The sequence below is a fragment of the Coregonus clupeaformis genome, chromosome 8 (genome assembly GCF_020615455.1).
Source record: "Coregonus clupeaformis isolate EN_2021a chromosome 8, ASM2061545v1, whole genome shotgun sequence".
Lineage (NCBI taxonomy): Eukaryota > Metazoa > Chordata > Actinopteri > Salmoniformes > Salmonidae > Coregonus > Coregonus clupeaformis.
Genome location: NC_059199.1, coordinates 43,749,263 through 43,763,775, shown reverse-complemented (window position 1 = coordinate 43,763,775; position 14,513 = coordinate 43,749,263). Strand labels below are relative to the sequence as shown.

At 42.0% G+C, this 14,513-nt stretch overlaps 1 protein-coding gene across 4 annotated transcripts in view; it reads left to right on the top strand.

Moving 5' to 3' along the window:
- vps50 (VPS50 EARP/GARPII complex subunit) overlaps positions 1-14,513 on the top strand; it is a 227,764-nt gene that overhangs the window by 146,623 nt on the left and 66,628 nt on the right. For all 4 annotated transcript variants that reach the window (XM_041884002.2, XM_041884000.2, XM_045222025.1 and 1 more), the window contains 5 exons: positions 539-629; positions 5,822-6,022; positions 10,486-10,604; positions 12,825-12,934; positions 14,356-14,477. In XM_041884002.2, the coding sequence (XP_041739936.2) occupies positions 539-629; positions 5,822-6,022; positions 10,486-10,604; positions 12,825-12,934; positions 14,356-14,477 (643 nt within the window). The remainder of the gene's footprint in view (positions 1-538; positions 630-5,821; positions 6,023-10,485; positions 10,605-12,824; positions 12,935-14,355; positions 14,478-14,513) is intronic.

The window sequence follows — 14,513 nt, the reverse complement described above, 5'->3', positions numbered from 1 at the left end:
GTTAAGATATCTGCTCTATCAGATGCACCACCTGAACTCCTCATCCTCTGTGTGCGCTTGAATACAAAATCACTTATTCTGAATACCAAAGGTGTCACATAATGCCAATTTATCTCTAGCGCAACACTTTCCTATAACACCGATATGACTGATCGGTGTTGTGACATACAGTGTGTTGTACCATTTATTAAAACACCTGTAAGCTGAGGACTCTGTAATGTTTGATGTTTACACTGACATTTCCTGTGGATGAATTGATATTGACCCCCGAGATGGAGGTGGCGAGTGTGGGGGCTCACAGCAGAGTATGGACTGTCCTTTCTCCCTCAACAAACAGCCCTCCATGCCTACCATGCCATTTCTCTGTTTGTGTCTACACATTTCATCTGGAACTCTGGGAGTGCAGGAGCCCTTGTGCTTGAAAGTAAATGGCAACGGGTCATTAATCGGCCAACGCTGACTTCTTCTCTCTTCGTCTTGTTTCTTTCTTTCTCTTTCCTTCTCTCGCTTCATCCCTTTCTTTTTCTATGCCCCCCAGGACGCGCCTGGAGGAGTTGCGGATGTTTCTGGAGAACGAGACGTGGGAACTGTGTCCTGTCAAGTCCAACTTCAACATTGCTCAGCTCCATGTGAGTAGGACAGTTAGACGCCACAGAGCCAGGGTGCCAGAGAGCCAGGGTGCCACAGAGCCAGGGTGCCAGAGAGCTAGGGTGCCAGATAGCCAGGGTGCCAGGGTGCCAGAGAGCCAGGGTGCCACAGAGCCAGGGTGCCACAGAGCCAGGGTGCCACGGAGCCAGGGTGCCAGGGAGCCAGGGTGCCAGAGAGCCAGGGTGCCAGAGAACCAGGGTGCCACAGAGCCAGGGAGACTCAGAGAAGTGATGTGATATAGACTCATTGTAGGCATGGCATTTACATATGGAGATGAATCATAGTGGCCCTAGCTGTCAGCAGGGGGTGAGAGAAGACAGAGAGGTGTAACCAAAAGTTAAAGCTGTACATACAATGTCCCTGGACGATATGGGTTCTGATCATATTCAAACATGACATCAAGATGAAAACCTTGAATAAAGAATTGCAAAACAGGAATGCTCGCACCCCGTGGTGGAAGCAGATTCCCTCACAACCATCCTCCCAATGTACCCTCCAGCATTAGCATTTTTTACATTCCTCACCATTATCATATGTAAAATAGGCAGCTTAATGGCCTTCCCATCTTAAACTGTCATTTGAGAATAATTGAGGCTAAGCCTTTGTTTCGCTGTTGAAAAGGAGAGGAGAGATTTGTTAAAGGAACTCCAGCCAGAGGGAATGGTATTGTGACAGGATCCTCTAAGAACCATGGGGTGCGACCAAAATGGCACCCTATTCCCTATGTAGTGCACTACATTTGACCAGAGCCTTATGTGCTCTGCTTAAAAGTAGTCCACTATATTGGGATGAGTGTGCCATTTGGGACGCAGACCATGTGATTGTGCTGTCTTGTGGGATATGAATCGAATACATTTACATTACATTTACAGTGGGGAAAAAAAGTATTTAGTCAGCCACCAATTGTGCAAGTTCTCCCACTTAAAAAGATGAGAGAGGCCTGTAATTTTCATCATAGGTACACGTCAACTATGACAGACAAATTGAGAAGAAAAAAATCCAGAAAATCACATTGTAGGATTTTTTATGAATTTATTTGCAAATTATGGTGGAAAATAAGTATTTGGTCACCTACAAACAAGCAATATTTCTGGCTCTCACAGACCTGTAACTTCTTCTTTAAGAGGCTCCTCTGTCCTCCACTCGTTACCTGTATTAATGGCACCTGTTTGAACTTGTTATCAGTATAAAAGACACCTGTCCACAAACTCAAACAGTCACACTCCAAACTCCACTATGGCCAAGACCAAAGAGCTGTCAAAGGACACCAGAAACAAAATTGTAGACCTGCACCAGGCTGGAAAGACTGAATCTGCAATAGGTAAGCAGCTTGGTTTGAAGAAATCAACTGTGGGAGCAATTATTAGGAAATGGAAGACATACAAGACCACTGATAATCTCCCTTGATCTGGGGCTCCACGCAAGATCTCACACCGTGGGGTCAAAATGATCACAAGAACGGTGAGCAAAAATCCCAGAACCACACGGGGGGACCTAGTGAATGACCTGCAGAGAGCTGGGACCAAAGTAACAAAGCCTACCATCAGTAACACACTACGCTGCCAGGGACTCAAATCCTGCAGTGCAAGACGTGTCCCCCTGCTTAAGCCAGTACATGTCCAGGCCCGTCTAAAGTTTGCTAGAGTGCATTTGGATGATCCAGAAGAGGATTGGGAGAATGTCATATGGTCAGATGAAACCAAAATAGAACTTTTTGGTAAAAACTCAACTCGTCGTGTTTGGAGGACAAAGAATGCTGAGTTGCATCCAAAGAACACCATACCTACTGTGAAGCATGGGGGTGGAAACATCATGCTTTGGGGCTGTTTTTTCTGCAAAGGGACCAGGACGACTGATCCGTGTAAAGGAAAGAATGAATGGGGCCATGTATCGTGAGATTTTGAGTGAAAACCTCCTTCCATCAGCAAGGGCATTGAAGATGAAACGTGGCTGGGTCTTTCAGCATGACAATGATCCCAAACACACCGCCCGGGCAATGAAGGAGTGGCTTCGTAAGAAGCATTTCAAGGTCCTGGAGTGGCCTAGCCAGTCTCCAGATCTCAACCCCATAGAAAATCTTTGGAGGGAGTTGAAAGTCCGTGTTGCCCAGCGACAGCCCCAAAACATCACTGCTCTAGAGGAGATCTGCATGGAGGAATGGGCCAAAATACCAGCAACAGTTTGTGAAAACCTTGTGAAGACTTACAGGAAACGTTTGACCTGTGTCATTGCCAACAAAGGGTATATAACAAAGTATTGAGAAACTTTTGTTATTGACCAAATACTTATTTTCCACCATAATTTGCAAATAAATTCATTAAAAATCCTACAATGTGATTTTCTGGATTTTTTTCTTCTAATTATGTCTGTCATAGTTGACGTGTACCTATGATGAAAATTACAGGCATCTCTCATCTTTTTAAGTGGGAGAACTTGCACAATTGGTGGCTGACTAAATACTTTTTTTCCCCACTGTACGTCATTTAGCAGATGCTCTTATCCAGAGCGACTTACAAATTGGTGCATTCACCTTATAGCCAGTGGGATAACCACTTTACAATATTTTAAAAAAAAGGATGACTTTATCCTATCCCAGGTATTCCTTAAAGAGGTGGGGTTTCAAGTGTCTAGGTGGCATTAGCTCACGTATAGCCTAACCACCTTTCCCTAAGGATGTTATCACCAAGAGTTTTCAACAGCTGAGGTTGAACTTATGAAAGGGGAACTTCTGTCAAGCCTGTATCTAAATCTCAGGGTACAGTGGCTTGCGAAAGTATTCACCCCCCTTGGCATTTTTCCTATTTTGTTGCCTTACAACCTGGAATAGTTTTTTGGGGTTTTGTATCATTTGATTTACACAACATGCCTACCACTTTGAAGATGCAAAATAGTTTTTATTGTGAAGAAAACAAGAAATAAGACAATAAAACAGAAAACTTGAGCGTGCATAACTCCCCCCAAAGTCAATACTTTGTAGAGCCACCTTTTGCAGCAATTACAGCTGCAAGTCTCTTGGGATACGTCTCTATAAGCTTGGCACATCTAGCCACTGGGATTTTTGCCCATTCTTCAAGGCAAAACTGCTCCAGCTCCTTCAAGTTGGATGTGTTCTGCTGGTGTACAGCAATCTTTAAGTCATACCACAGATTTTCAATTTTATTGAGGTCTGGGCTTTGACTAGGCCATTCCAAGACATTTAAATGTTTCCCCTTAAACCACTAGAGTGTTGCTTTAGCAGTATGCTTAGGGTCATTGTCCTGCTGGAAGGTGAACCTCCGTCCCACATGCCTTTTGGCGAACACCAAACGTGTTTGCTTATTTTTTTCTTTAAGCAATGGCTTTTTTTCTGGCCACTATACCGTAAAGCCCAGCTCTGTGGATTGTACGGCTTAGTGTTCCTATGGACAGATACTCCGCTGTGGAGCTTTGCAGCTCCTTCAGTTATCTTTGGTCTCTTTGTTGCCTCTCTGATTAATTCCCTCCTTGCCTGGTCCGTGAGTTTTGGTGGGCGGCCCTCTCTTGGCAGGTTTGTTGTGGTGCCATATTCTTTCAATTTTTTTATAATGGATTTAATGGTGCTCCGTGGGATGTTCAAAGTTTCTGATATTTTTTTATAACCCAACCCTGATCTGTACTTCTCCACAACTTTGTCCCTGATCTGTTTGGAGATGTCCTTGGTCTTCATGGTGCCGCTTGCTTGGTGGTGCACCTTGCTTGGTGGTGTTGCAGACTCTGGGGCCATTCAGAACAGGTGTATATATACTGAGATCATGTGACACTTAGATTGCACACAGGTGGACTTTATTTAACTAATTATGTGACTTCTGAAGGTAATTGGTTGCACCAGATCTTATTTAGGGGCTTCATATCAAAGAGGGTGAATACATATGCACGCACCACTTTTCAATTATAATTTTTTTTTGTGGAATTCTTTGAAACAAGTTATTTTTTTCACTTCACCAATTTGGACTATTTTGTGTATGTCCATTACATGAAATCCAAAATAAAAATCCAATTAAAATACAGGTTGTAATGCAACAAAATAGGAAAAAACGCCAAGGGGGATGAATACTTTTGCAAGGCACTATATGTGAATGTATGAATATGTTGCCTACGCAGTGCTTGTCTACCATATTCCTGATTCTTTCTGTCCTTGATACGGGAACTTATTGACGTTGTAATCAATGCAGTTTAGGGTTTTTATGTACAGAGAAAATGTAATCTACATGTTTAAACATGCAGCGTCAGCAGGTGTATGGGATTGTTTCAATGTCTGTGCTGCTCCTATTCGCTCACAAGCAGTTTAGGATGTAATCCTTCTGTCAGCAACATCAGAGGACTACCACAGAATTAATAATGCAGGGAGGGAACGAGAGAGAGAGCGTGATCTAGCCAGCCTCCTGCCAGGTTCCCCTCAGGGCAGCCAGGTTCCCGCTAGCATCTCATGAAAGAGTCATGGCTTGGGTATCTAACAAACACAATAAGGAAGTGGTAAAAATAACACTGCGCTTCTCCCGAGTGGCGCAGTGGTCTAAGGCACTGCATCGCAGTGCTAGCTGTGCCACTAGAGATCCTGGTTCGAGTCCAGGCTCTGTCGCAGCCGGCCGCGACCGGGAGACCCATGGGCGGCGCACAATTGGTCCAGCGTCGTCCAAGGTAGGAGAGGGTTTGGCCGGCAGGGATGTGGGTTCGTTTCCCACGGGGGGCCAGTATAAAAAAAAATAAAAAATACATGTATGCATTCACTAACTGTAAGTCGCTCTGGATAAGAGCGTCTGCTAAATGACTAAAATGTAAATGTAAAATGTAAATGGTAGGCATAGTTCTGGCTGGGGAGTCTCTGTGGTGTGACTGTTATGTACAGGCAGGCAACTGGTTCAAGCCTCTGTTCTGCCACTGGCAAAGGTGACGCTCGGGTTTCCATATTTTCCTATATCCCAGGCTTCTTTTAGTTTTTCTCTTCGACAGTATCCAAGATCTTTCGTTATAGCATTATACCTGTAAAATATTTAAAAAATGATTGATATTCATTCTTTGTCTTTTTTTTTTTCATTGACTCCTTCTTTGTGATCAATGCTAACTCATTGTAGATAAGCCTCACCCTGTAGTCACTCTTTGCGTGTCTCTCTATTCACTGTAAGCGTATCTCTCCCTCTGCACTCTCTCCCTGCAGGAGTTTAAGTTCATGGGTCAGAGCCGGTCCCCCTCAGTGTCTCCCAGTAGACAGGTGTTGTCCAGTCAGGACCAGGTGTTGTCCAGCCAGGACCAGGAAGTCCTGTCTCTGTTTCAGCACTTCAGCCAGGAGGGGAACCCCTTCGAGAGGCACATCGACAACAAGGATGAGGAGACTGAGGACGTACTGGCCTCCAACGGGGTAGGCAGTGCCTCGCGTTATATTGCATCATTGTTACAGATGTATTACAGGTTTATAGATACTAGTCCTGTAGTTGGTATTCAGATCATGAGATACACGTGATAGGCCTTCAACTGGGTAGGCAGTGCCTCAGATTACACACTTACCCACGTATGCTTATAACAGAGGTGCTATACTGTACTTATGTTATATTATAAGTAGTGCTGAGTGATTATCCGACATTTCGGTTATTTTTAGTTTTTTAAGCAAGTAATTGACCTACAGTTGAAGTCGGAAGTTTACATACACTTAGGTTGGAGTCATTAAAACTCGTTTTTCAACCACTCCACAAATTTCTTGTTAACAAACTATAGTTTTGGTAAGTCGGTTAGGACATCTACTTCGTGCATGCCACAAGTAATTTTTCCAACAATTGTTTACAGACAGATTAGTTAACTTATAATTCACACTATCACAATTCCAGTGGGTCAGAAGTTTACATACACTAAGTTGACTGTGCCTTTAAACAGCTTAGAAAATTCCAGAAAATGATGTCATGGCTTTAGAAGCTTCTGATAGGCTAATTGACATAATTTGAGTCAATTGGAGGTGTACCTGTGGATGTATTTCAAGGCCTACCTTCAAACTCAGTGCCTCTTTGCTTGACATCATGGGAGAATCAAAAGAAATCAGCCAAGACCTCAGAAAAAAAATCCTTGGTTCATCCTTGGGAGCAATTTCCAAACGCCTGAAGGTACAACGTTCATCTGTTCAAACAATAGTACGCAAGTAGAAACACCATGGGACAACGCAGCCGTCATACCGCTCAGGAAGGAGACACGTTCTGTCTCCTAGAGATGAACATGCTTCAGTGCGAAAAGTGCAAATCAATTCCAGAACAACAGTAAAGGACCTTGTGAAGATGCTGGAGGAAACAGGTACAGAAGTATCTATATCCACAGTAAATGAGTCCTATATCGACATAACCTGAAAGGCCGCTCAGCAAGGAAGAAGCCACTGCTCCAAAACCGCCAGAAAAAAGCCAGTCTACGGTTTGCAACTGCACATGGGGACAAAGATCGTACTTTTTGGAGAAATGTCCTCTGGTGTGATTAAACAAAAATAGAACTGTTTGGCCATAATGACCATCGTTATGTTTGGAGGAAAAAGGGGATGGCTTGCAAGCCGAAGAACACCATCCCAACCGTGAAGCACATATATTGAAGCAACATCTGAAGACATCAGTCAGGAAGTTAAAGCTTGGTCGCAAATGGGTCTTCCAAATGGACAATGACCCCAAGCATACTTCCAAAGTTGTGGCAAAATGGCTTAAGGACAACAAAGTCAAGGTATTGGAGTGGCCATCACAAAGCCCTGACCTCAATACTGTAGAACATTTGTGGGCAGAACTGAAAAAGCGTGTGCGAACAAGGAGGCCTACAAACCTGACTCAGTTATACCAGCTCTGTCAGGAGGAATGGGCCAGAATTCAGCCAACTTATTGTGGAAGCTTGTGGAAGGTTACCCGAAATGTTTGACCCAAGTAAAACAATTTAAAGACAATGCTGCCAAATACTAATTGATTGTATGTAAACTTCTGACCCACTGGGAATGTGATGAAAGAAATAAAAGCTGAAATAAATAATTCTCTCTACTATTATTCTGACATTTCACATTCTTAAAATAAAATGGTGATCCTAACTGACCTAAGACAGGGAATACTTACTGGGATTAAATGTCAGGAATTGTGAAAAACTGAGTTTAAATGTATTTGGCTAAGGTGTATGTAAACTTCCGACTTCAACTGTACATCAGTTCAATTATTTTAATTCCATTTCGTTCGTTTTTTTCTTCTGTGACCTCAATGCGCACATTGCGCAGTTTCTCTAGAGATAAATCAGATCAAGCCCGAACTGTGCGATGTAGTAGGGTGTTTTAGTTTCCAACATGCCAATATTCTACATAGTTTAGTGCAGAAAACGTGGTAATTAACTACAATGACCAACGCCTACTTGTCTGGTCTGTGTTTCTTTTATGCCTGCTATGTAAAAGAGACAGAATAATGTGCGATTGAGGGATAGAACGCGTAATGCACATAATGCATAGCGCATTTAATGTTTTTTTAAAATCATCAAAATCGAAAAACATATTTTTTTTATCATTGAACCAACCTCAAAATGCATGAATCGCTTAGCGCTAGTTATAAGTCTCATAGTTGTTGCCTATTACACAATACAGGAGAAGCACTCGGCCTGTATTCTGTTTGCTTTTTGTCTTGGGGAATATAGAAGTATGTAAACACCAGCAGTTGTGTTGATAGGGGTGAGCTAAGGTTATTTCAATCAGAAGGTGACATATTCCATAACTCCCTCTCTGCCACAATCACTGGTTAATGCCCAGTGTCCATTATGCTCAGTAAGGCTGGTCCAGTACGTACTTTAGCGTTCTGTTGCGTCTCTCCACAAGAACGTTCTATCACCATCCACTGATCCTTCTTCATAACGCGTTGATTAAGTCGGACATAATAATTTGGGGACGTTAAGTGGTTTATAGTCGCCCTAACTGTCACGCCTGAATTCACACCCGCTGCACTGGTGCTTAACACTTTTAATGCGCTTGACATTTAATGATGTTTAATATGAGCTGCTGCTGTAGTGAAAAATAAGGAGTACATTTATATGGGCGTTGGGTGTTGTCCTTTGGAGAACTCTGTTACCTGAGTGGTAGCACACCGATATTAATGAAATAACAGGCTAGCTTTTATGAAGAGATAAGCTTTTATGGTGTTGTTCTTGCGTACAAGTGGACTGGAGTTGTTACATTTCAATGCCAGTGTATAAGGCTATTATTTGTTGGGTTTCCATTATCAGTTTGTTTTGTTCTGCCTTTGTTTGTTTTTGTCTTAATTCTAATACACCAATGTACCTTGACAATACTTTTTTTCTTATCAAAGGGGATTAGTCAAATCCAAAATGGTTATTTTCTTGTTAACACACATTCATAGCCTGAAGCTTGTGTTCAATATGAACTGATAAAGCTCGAAGGCATTATTTCTCGCTAGTTTTGGATCAAATTGAGAAAGAGAGTTTACACAAGATGCTGTCTGCCTCAACACCTACTCTGCTTGTTTACATTTTTACATTTTAGATTTACATTTTAGTCATTTAGCAGACGCTCTTATCCAGAGCATACATTTTCATACTGGCCCCCCGTGGGAAACGAACCCACAACCCTGGCGTTGCAAGCGCCATGCTCTACCAACTGAGCTACAGGGGACTACTACTACTACTGTTCTCTTTCTACTTCAGGAGAACAGCAATGTTGTGCCAACATGTTACTCCCACCAGATAGAGAGAGAGCTGTATACCTTATAGGATTCACTCTCAGCTTTATATTTTCACAATGGCATTTCAATTACCTGACATTACGGGTTGCTGTTATTTCTGTTGAGAGAGGAGAACAATAAGAACATCTTCTCATCATGTTGTATTGAGTCCTTAACTGAACTGTTTATTAAGGGAACATAACTAAACTGTTTATTAAGGGAACATAACTGAACTGTTGAAAAGGAACGTAACTGAACTCTTTATTAAGGGAACGTAACTGAACTGTTTATTAAGGGAACATAACTGAACTGTTTATTAAGGAAATTGAACTGTTTATTAAGGGAACATAACTGAACTGTTTATTAAGGGAACTTAACTGAACTGTTTATTAAGGGAACTTAACTGAACTGTTTATTAAGGGAACATAACTTAACTGTTTATTAAGGGAACATAGCTGAACTGTTTATTAAGGGAACTTAACTGAACCGTTTAAGGGGAACATAACTGAACTGTTAATTAAGGGAACTTAACTGTTGAAAAGGAACGTAACTGAACTGTTTAAGGTCAATTTAACTAAACTGTGTAAGGGGAACTTAACTGAACTGTTTAAGGGGAACTTAACTGAACCGTTTAAGGGGAACTTAACTGAACTGGTTAAGGGGAACTTAACTGAACTGGTTAAGGGGAACTTCACTGAACTGTTTAAGGGGAACTTCACTGACATTTTTATGGAGAGCTGAATTGAACTGTTTAAGGGAAAGGTATTGTTCCTGGTAGAGTATTGTGGGTGTCTCTAGGAGTTCCTAAACATGTCACTAGTCCCCTTCGAATAGCTCAGTTGGTTTGAGCATGGTGCTGCTTGCAGTGCAACACCAGAGTTGTGGGTTTGATTCAAGCTTGGGTAAAGTGTGTGTTACTGTCACTATCACTTTGGATAAAAGCATCTAAAATAATAAACGTTTCATCATTTATAACTCTTTTCTGAATGACCATATTGTTACTGTGTTATTTCCCCTCTGCGGTATGAGTCTGATGAGCTGGAGAAGAGTGTGTACCACAGTGATAAAAGCATCGAAATCATCATATTTGTATTATATATAAACCTGTTCTAAATGGCCATATTTGAATGGTATTGTTACTCTTGTTTTCCCTCTGCAGTATGAGTCCGATGAGCTGGAGAAGTGTGTGTACCAGGACTACGACAGTGACAGTGACGTCCCTGATGAACTCAAACAGGACTACGTGGACGAGCAGACTGGAGATGTCCCTCTCAAGAGGTCAGGTCAAAGGTCACAACATGATGATGTCATACCCAGTGACCTCACTGGTCAAGTTCTCAAGTACGATGCTAGTAGTTAATGGATGATGAACAACTATAATTGGAAAGATTCATACACTATATACATGTTTTTGAAATCATTGTCATTAATTTTTTTCTCAGTGTAGTGTTAAAACGGCTGCAATTAAAATGAATGTATTGGCTACATATTTAGAATAACTGCCTCAAAGATATTTGTAGCTGCTCACTTCTACATAACCCATCAAAGTTGGTACAATTGCATCAAGTTATTTTTCTACATAATGAACAATTATCTTTTACCCTCCCTTTGAATGCCATGTTTGATAAACACATAGGCAATCATTCGCCCTCTTTGGTGGAGAAAGTTGGATGAATTACCACTCTGAAAGAGGCAGTTTATACCCATGTGACTGTGTTCTTAAATCTTCATCTTCTACAGTATTTCATTAAGTGTTGGGATTAAGCAGTTTTTTAACAGATCATAAAAATACATTACTGTACCTCCCACTGGAAGAGCTACTCGTGGGCGCTTTAGTTTTATGTTATGCAAATAGTCACCATTTTAGTAGCTGCATTTTGCGGTTGTAATTATTTAAGGCCTCTTCCTAAACTAGTGTGATGCATGTTGTAAATCACAATCGTAATTAGCGAGGCTCATCATGGCATAATGGAGTTATGAATGTTTAATGCCCCTCCTCCCTTTCATTGTTCACACACACATTGTTCTCTTGCAAACGGAGAGGAGGAGAGATTCTCTCTGCAGTAAATCAGTGTGTAGACTGTGTATGCGACTACGTGCTACGATATGGCAGATAGTTATGTGATATTGCCAGCTGTGCAGCACAGTGCAAAAACCTCATTATGTTTACTTATTCAACAGCTCTTCATTAGGAACGGATGTAGGAAGTAATGAATTGATGATGTACATAGACACATTACACACTGTTATTGATTTCCATGCATGTTGTACAGATGTAGGATCTTAATTTGAGCCAGTTTGCTACAGCAGAGCAGGAAAATAATCCTGCAGCAACAGGAAATGTGGATTATGTGGATAATAAATTGACATTTTTGTAGGGTTTGATACATTTTTTGTAAGGGAAAATCAAGTGGAAATCACAAACTTCAGAAGCCTTTTTAAACCTCAAATACACTACACGTTTTAAATTTCCTGCATTGCAGGAAGGTTCTACTGCAACAGGGTAATACAATTAAGATCCTACATCTGTATGGCGAGAGCCTTGGGTTAACTACATGCTGCAGCAGCTAATGGGTATCCTTAATAAATGCAATACAGTACATTGTGCCTGCAGGGTCTGCATTCATCCCAGTGTGTTGTACTGATCTAAGCCTCTAACATGCTCATTTCCCAATCTATCAGAAGGAATCACCAGCTAATTGAAGGTCACGTCCAGGAATTAGAGATGTACTAATGAATTGTGGTAGATGCAGTTTAATTGTTAGTCGAAGGGCTGGTTCTGTAAGATTAGCGGTTCACCACCGCCCCAACCCTGGAGGTGTTTTTGCTGTGTCTTTGGCCCCTCTCTTGTGTCACGCCTCTTAATTGATAAATTAAAAAGATTTTATGAATGAATGTCTGGGCTCAACCACCGAGCCTCAAGTTTATGAACCTTAACAGCTGTCTGGGCCTGGGCTCAACCACTGAACCACAGGGTTATGAACCTGAACAGCTGTCTGTGTCTGGGCTCAACCACCGAGCCTCGGTTATGAACCTGAACAGCTGTCTCTGTCTGGGCTCAACCACCGAGCCTCGGTTATGAACCTGAACAGCTGTCTGTGTCTGGGCTCAACCACCGAGCCTCGGTTATGAACCTGAACAGCTGTCTGTGTCTGGGCTCAACCACCGAGCCTCGGTTATGAACCTGAACAGCTGTCTGTGTCTGGGCTCAACCACCGAGCCTCGGTTATGAACCTGAACAGCTGTCTGTGTCTGGGCTCAACCACCGAGCCTCGGTTATGAACCTGAACAACTGTCTGTGTCTGGGCTCAACCACCGAGCCTCGGTTATGAACCTAACAGCTGTCTGTGTCTGGGCTCAACCACCGAGCCTCGGTTATGAACCTGAACCACTGTCTTGAACATCATCACCATGTCTTGTCTGGCCCGCCTGACCTGCAAGCATTGGCCCTGTTGTCCCGCCCTCACGCCTCTCCTCTCCCTCTCTCTTCCTAATCAGTGCGTCGAGGGAGACTCTGCGCAGCAGGAAGAAGTCTGACTACAGCCTAAACAAAGGCTCCAACGCTCCCATCCTGACCAACACAACCCTCAACGTGATCCGCCTGGTCGGTGAGTAATCTTTTTCTCTCTGTTCCCCTCCTTTGTTCTTCTCCTTTTAACTCCCAGAAACATCCAAGACACTAAGTGATGATGGTGGTGACCCCTCTCCCACCGGTGAGACCTTGATAACCTTGATAATGGCACCAATTAACAAGCTAAATGCTCATTAAGAATGTGAGGATCCAGGACCCTGTTCCCAAGGCTACCTGGTGGTGTGACTGGCCTGCACCTGCCGTCATTAGCCTGTCGTGATCCCCTCCGAACCCCTGTGACCTTTCATTTCTTAAGTGCAAGACGTCAGTTTTGAGGTGTCTGGGACTTGCCGTCAAATTGGCTTCCTTCGCTAATTGCAACCCCTCTTTGATTTGTTTTCATCGGAGAAGAAGAAATGTAATTATGATAAGCGAGGTAGTTAAGGATCCGAGTTAGTGAAGAAATCTCAATTTTTTCACATTTTGAACGACATTCTGAATGACCAGTGCTGTTCACTTACAATGTTGTACATTTTATTCAACTAACAGATTTTATAGCATTTCAGATGTATAATAATACATGTATCATTTAAAACATAGTAAGTCAAATAGAAAAGTTAGAGCACATGAAATCAAATTCCACATCACTCAATCTGAAAGATATCCTCATCTGGGTTTCTATTTCAATAGTGCTCTGATAAAGTTAGATGACAGGGTTCTAGTATTGACAGATAGATAAAGTGAGAAAGTGCCGGTCTCAGCTCAAAAAGGCCAGTGGCTATTTCATCAGTTCTGATTCAATGGTAACCTTGTTACAGCCCTGTGCTCTGTATTCGTTTTATTACCTTTTTCTCAAATTAAATTCCATCCCCTCAGAGTACATGTAAATGCTCCATTGGCTAGGCAAACCCTATTATGGGAGTCCATGGGACCTAATGTTACCCCAGCTACAATGTTGGCTGCTTTAGTTGGATATGATGAACGGTTGATACCCTTTACGTTCCAGGAGATCTTATAGAGGTCTGAGAATAAAATGGAGTAAGTCAGTCGTTCCATCACATTCTACATGGGTTTTCATTTGGTGCAGTGCTGATGTCAAATGTTTGGGATTCTGATCACATTTATATCAATCTGAATATGTACTGTAAATCGGCCAGAGGATATTGCTGAAAAGTTAGATACAAACATTTTGATTTATCGCATTCACATCCTAAAAAAAGATGGCACTATTGAATATGTTGCTTTTGTAACTTTTTCCGATCAGGGATATGAAAGATAAAAGCTGAATTTCCAAGTATCTAATATTCCATCCCCAGTAGTTTCCAAGCTTTGAGCTTTTTTGTTTTACATTTCTGTTGATAACTGTTCAACTGATATAAACTGTTTTGTCATTTAACATATAATAATATATAATAACGTGTAATAATATAAAGGCCATTTCTAATCTCTCCCATACAGGGAAGTACATGCAGATGATGAACATTCTGAAACCAATAGCCTTTGATGTCATCCACTGTGTTTCCCAGCTGTTTGATTACTACCTGTATGCTGTCTACGCATTCTTCGGCCGCAACGATATGGTACGGAAAAGGACCTAATGACGCCCAGATTAAGCC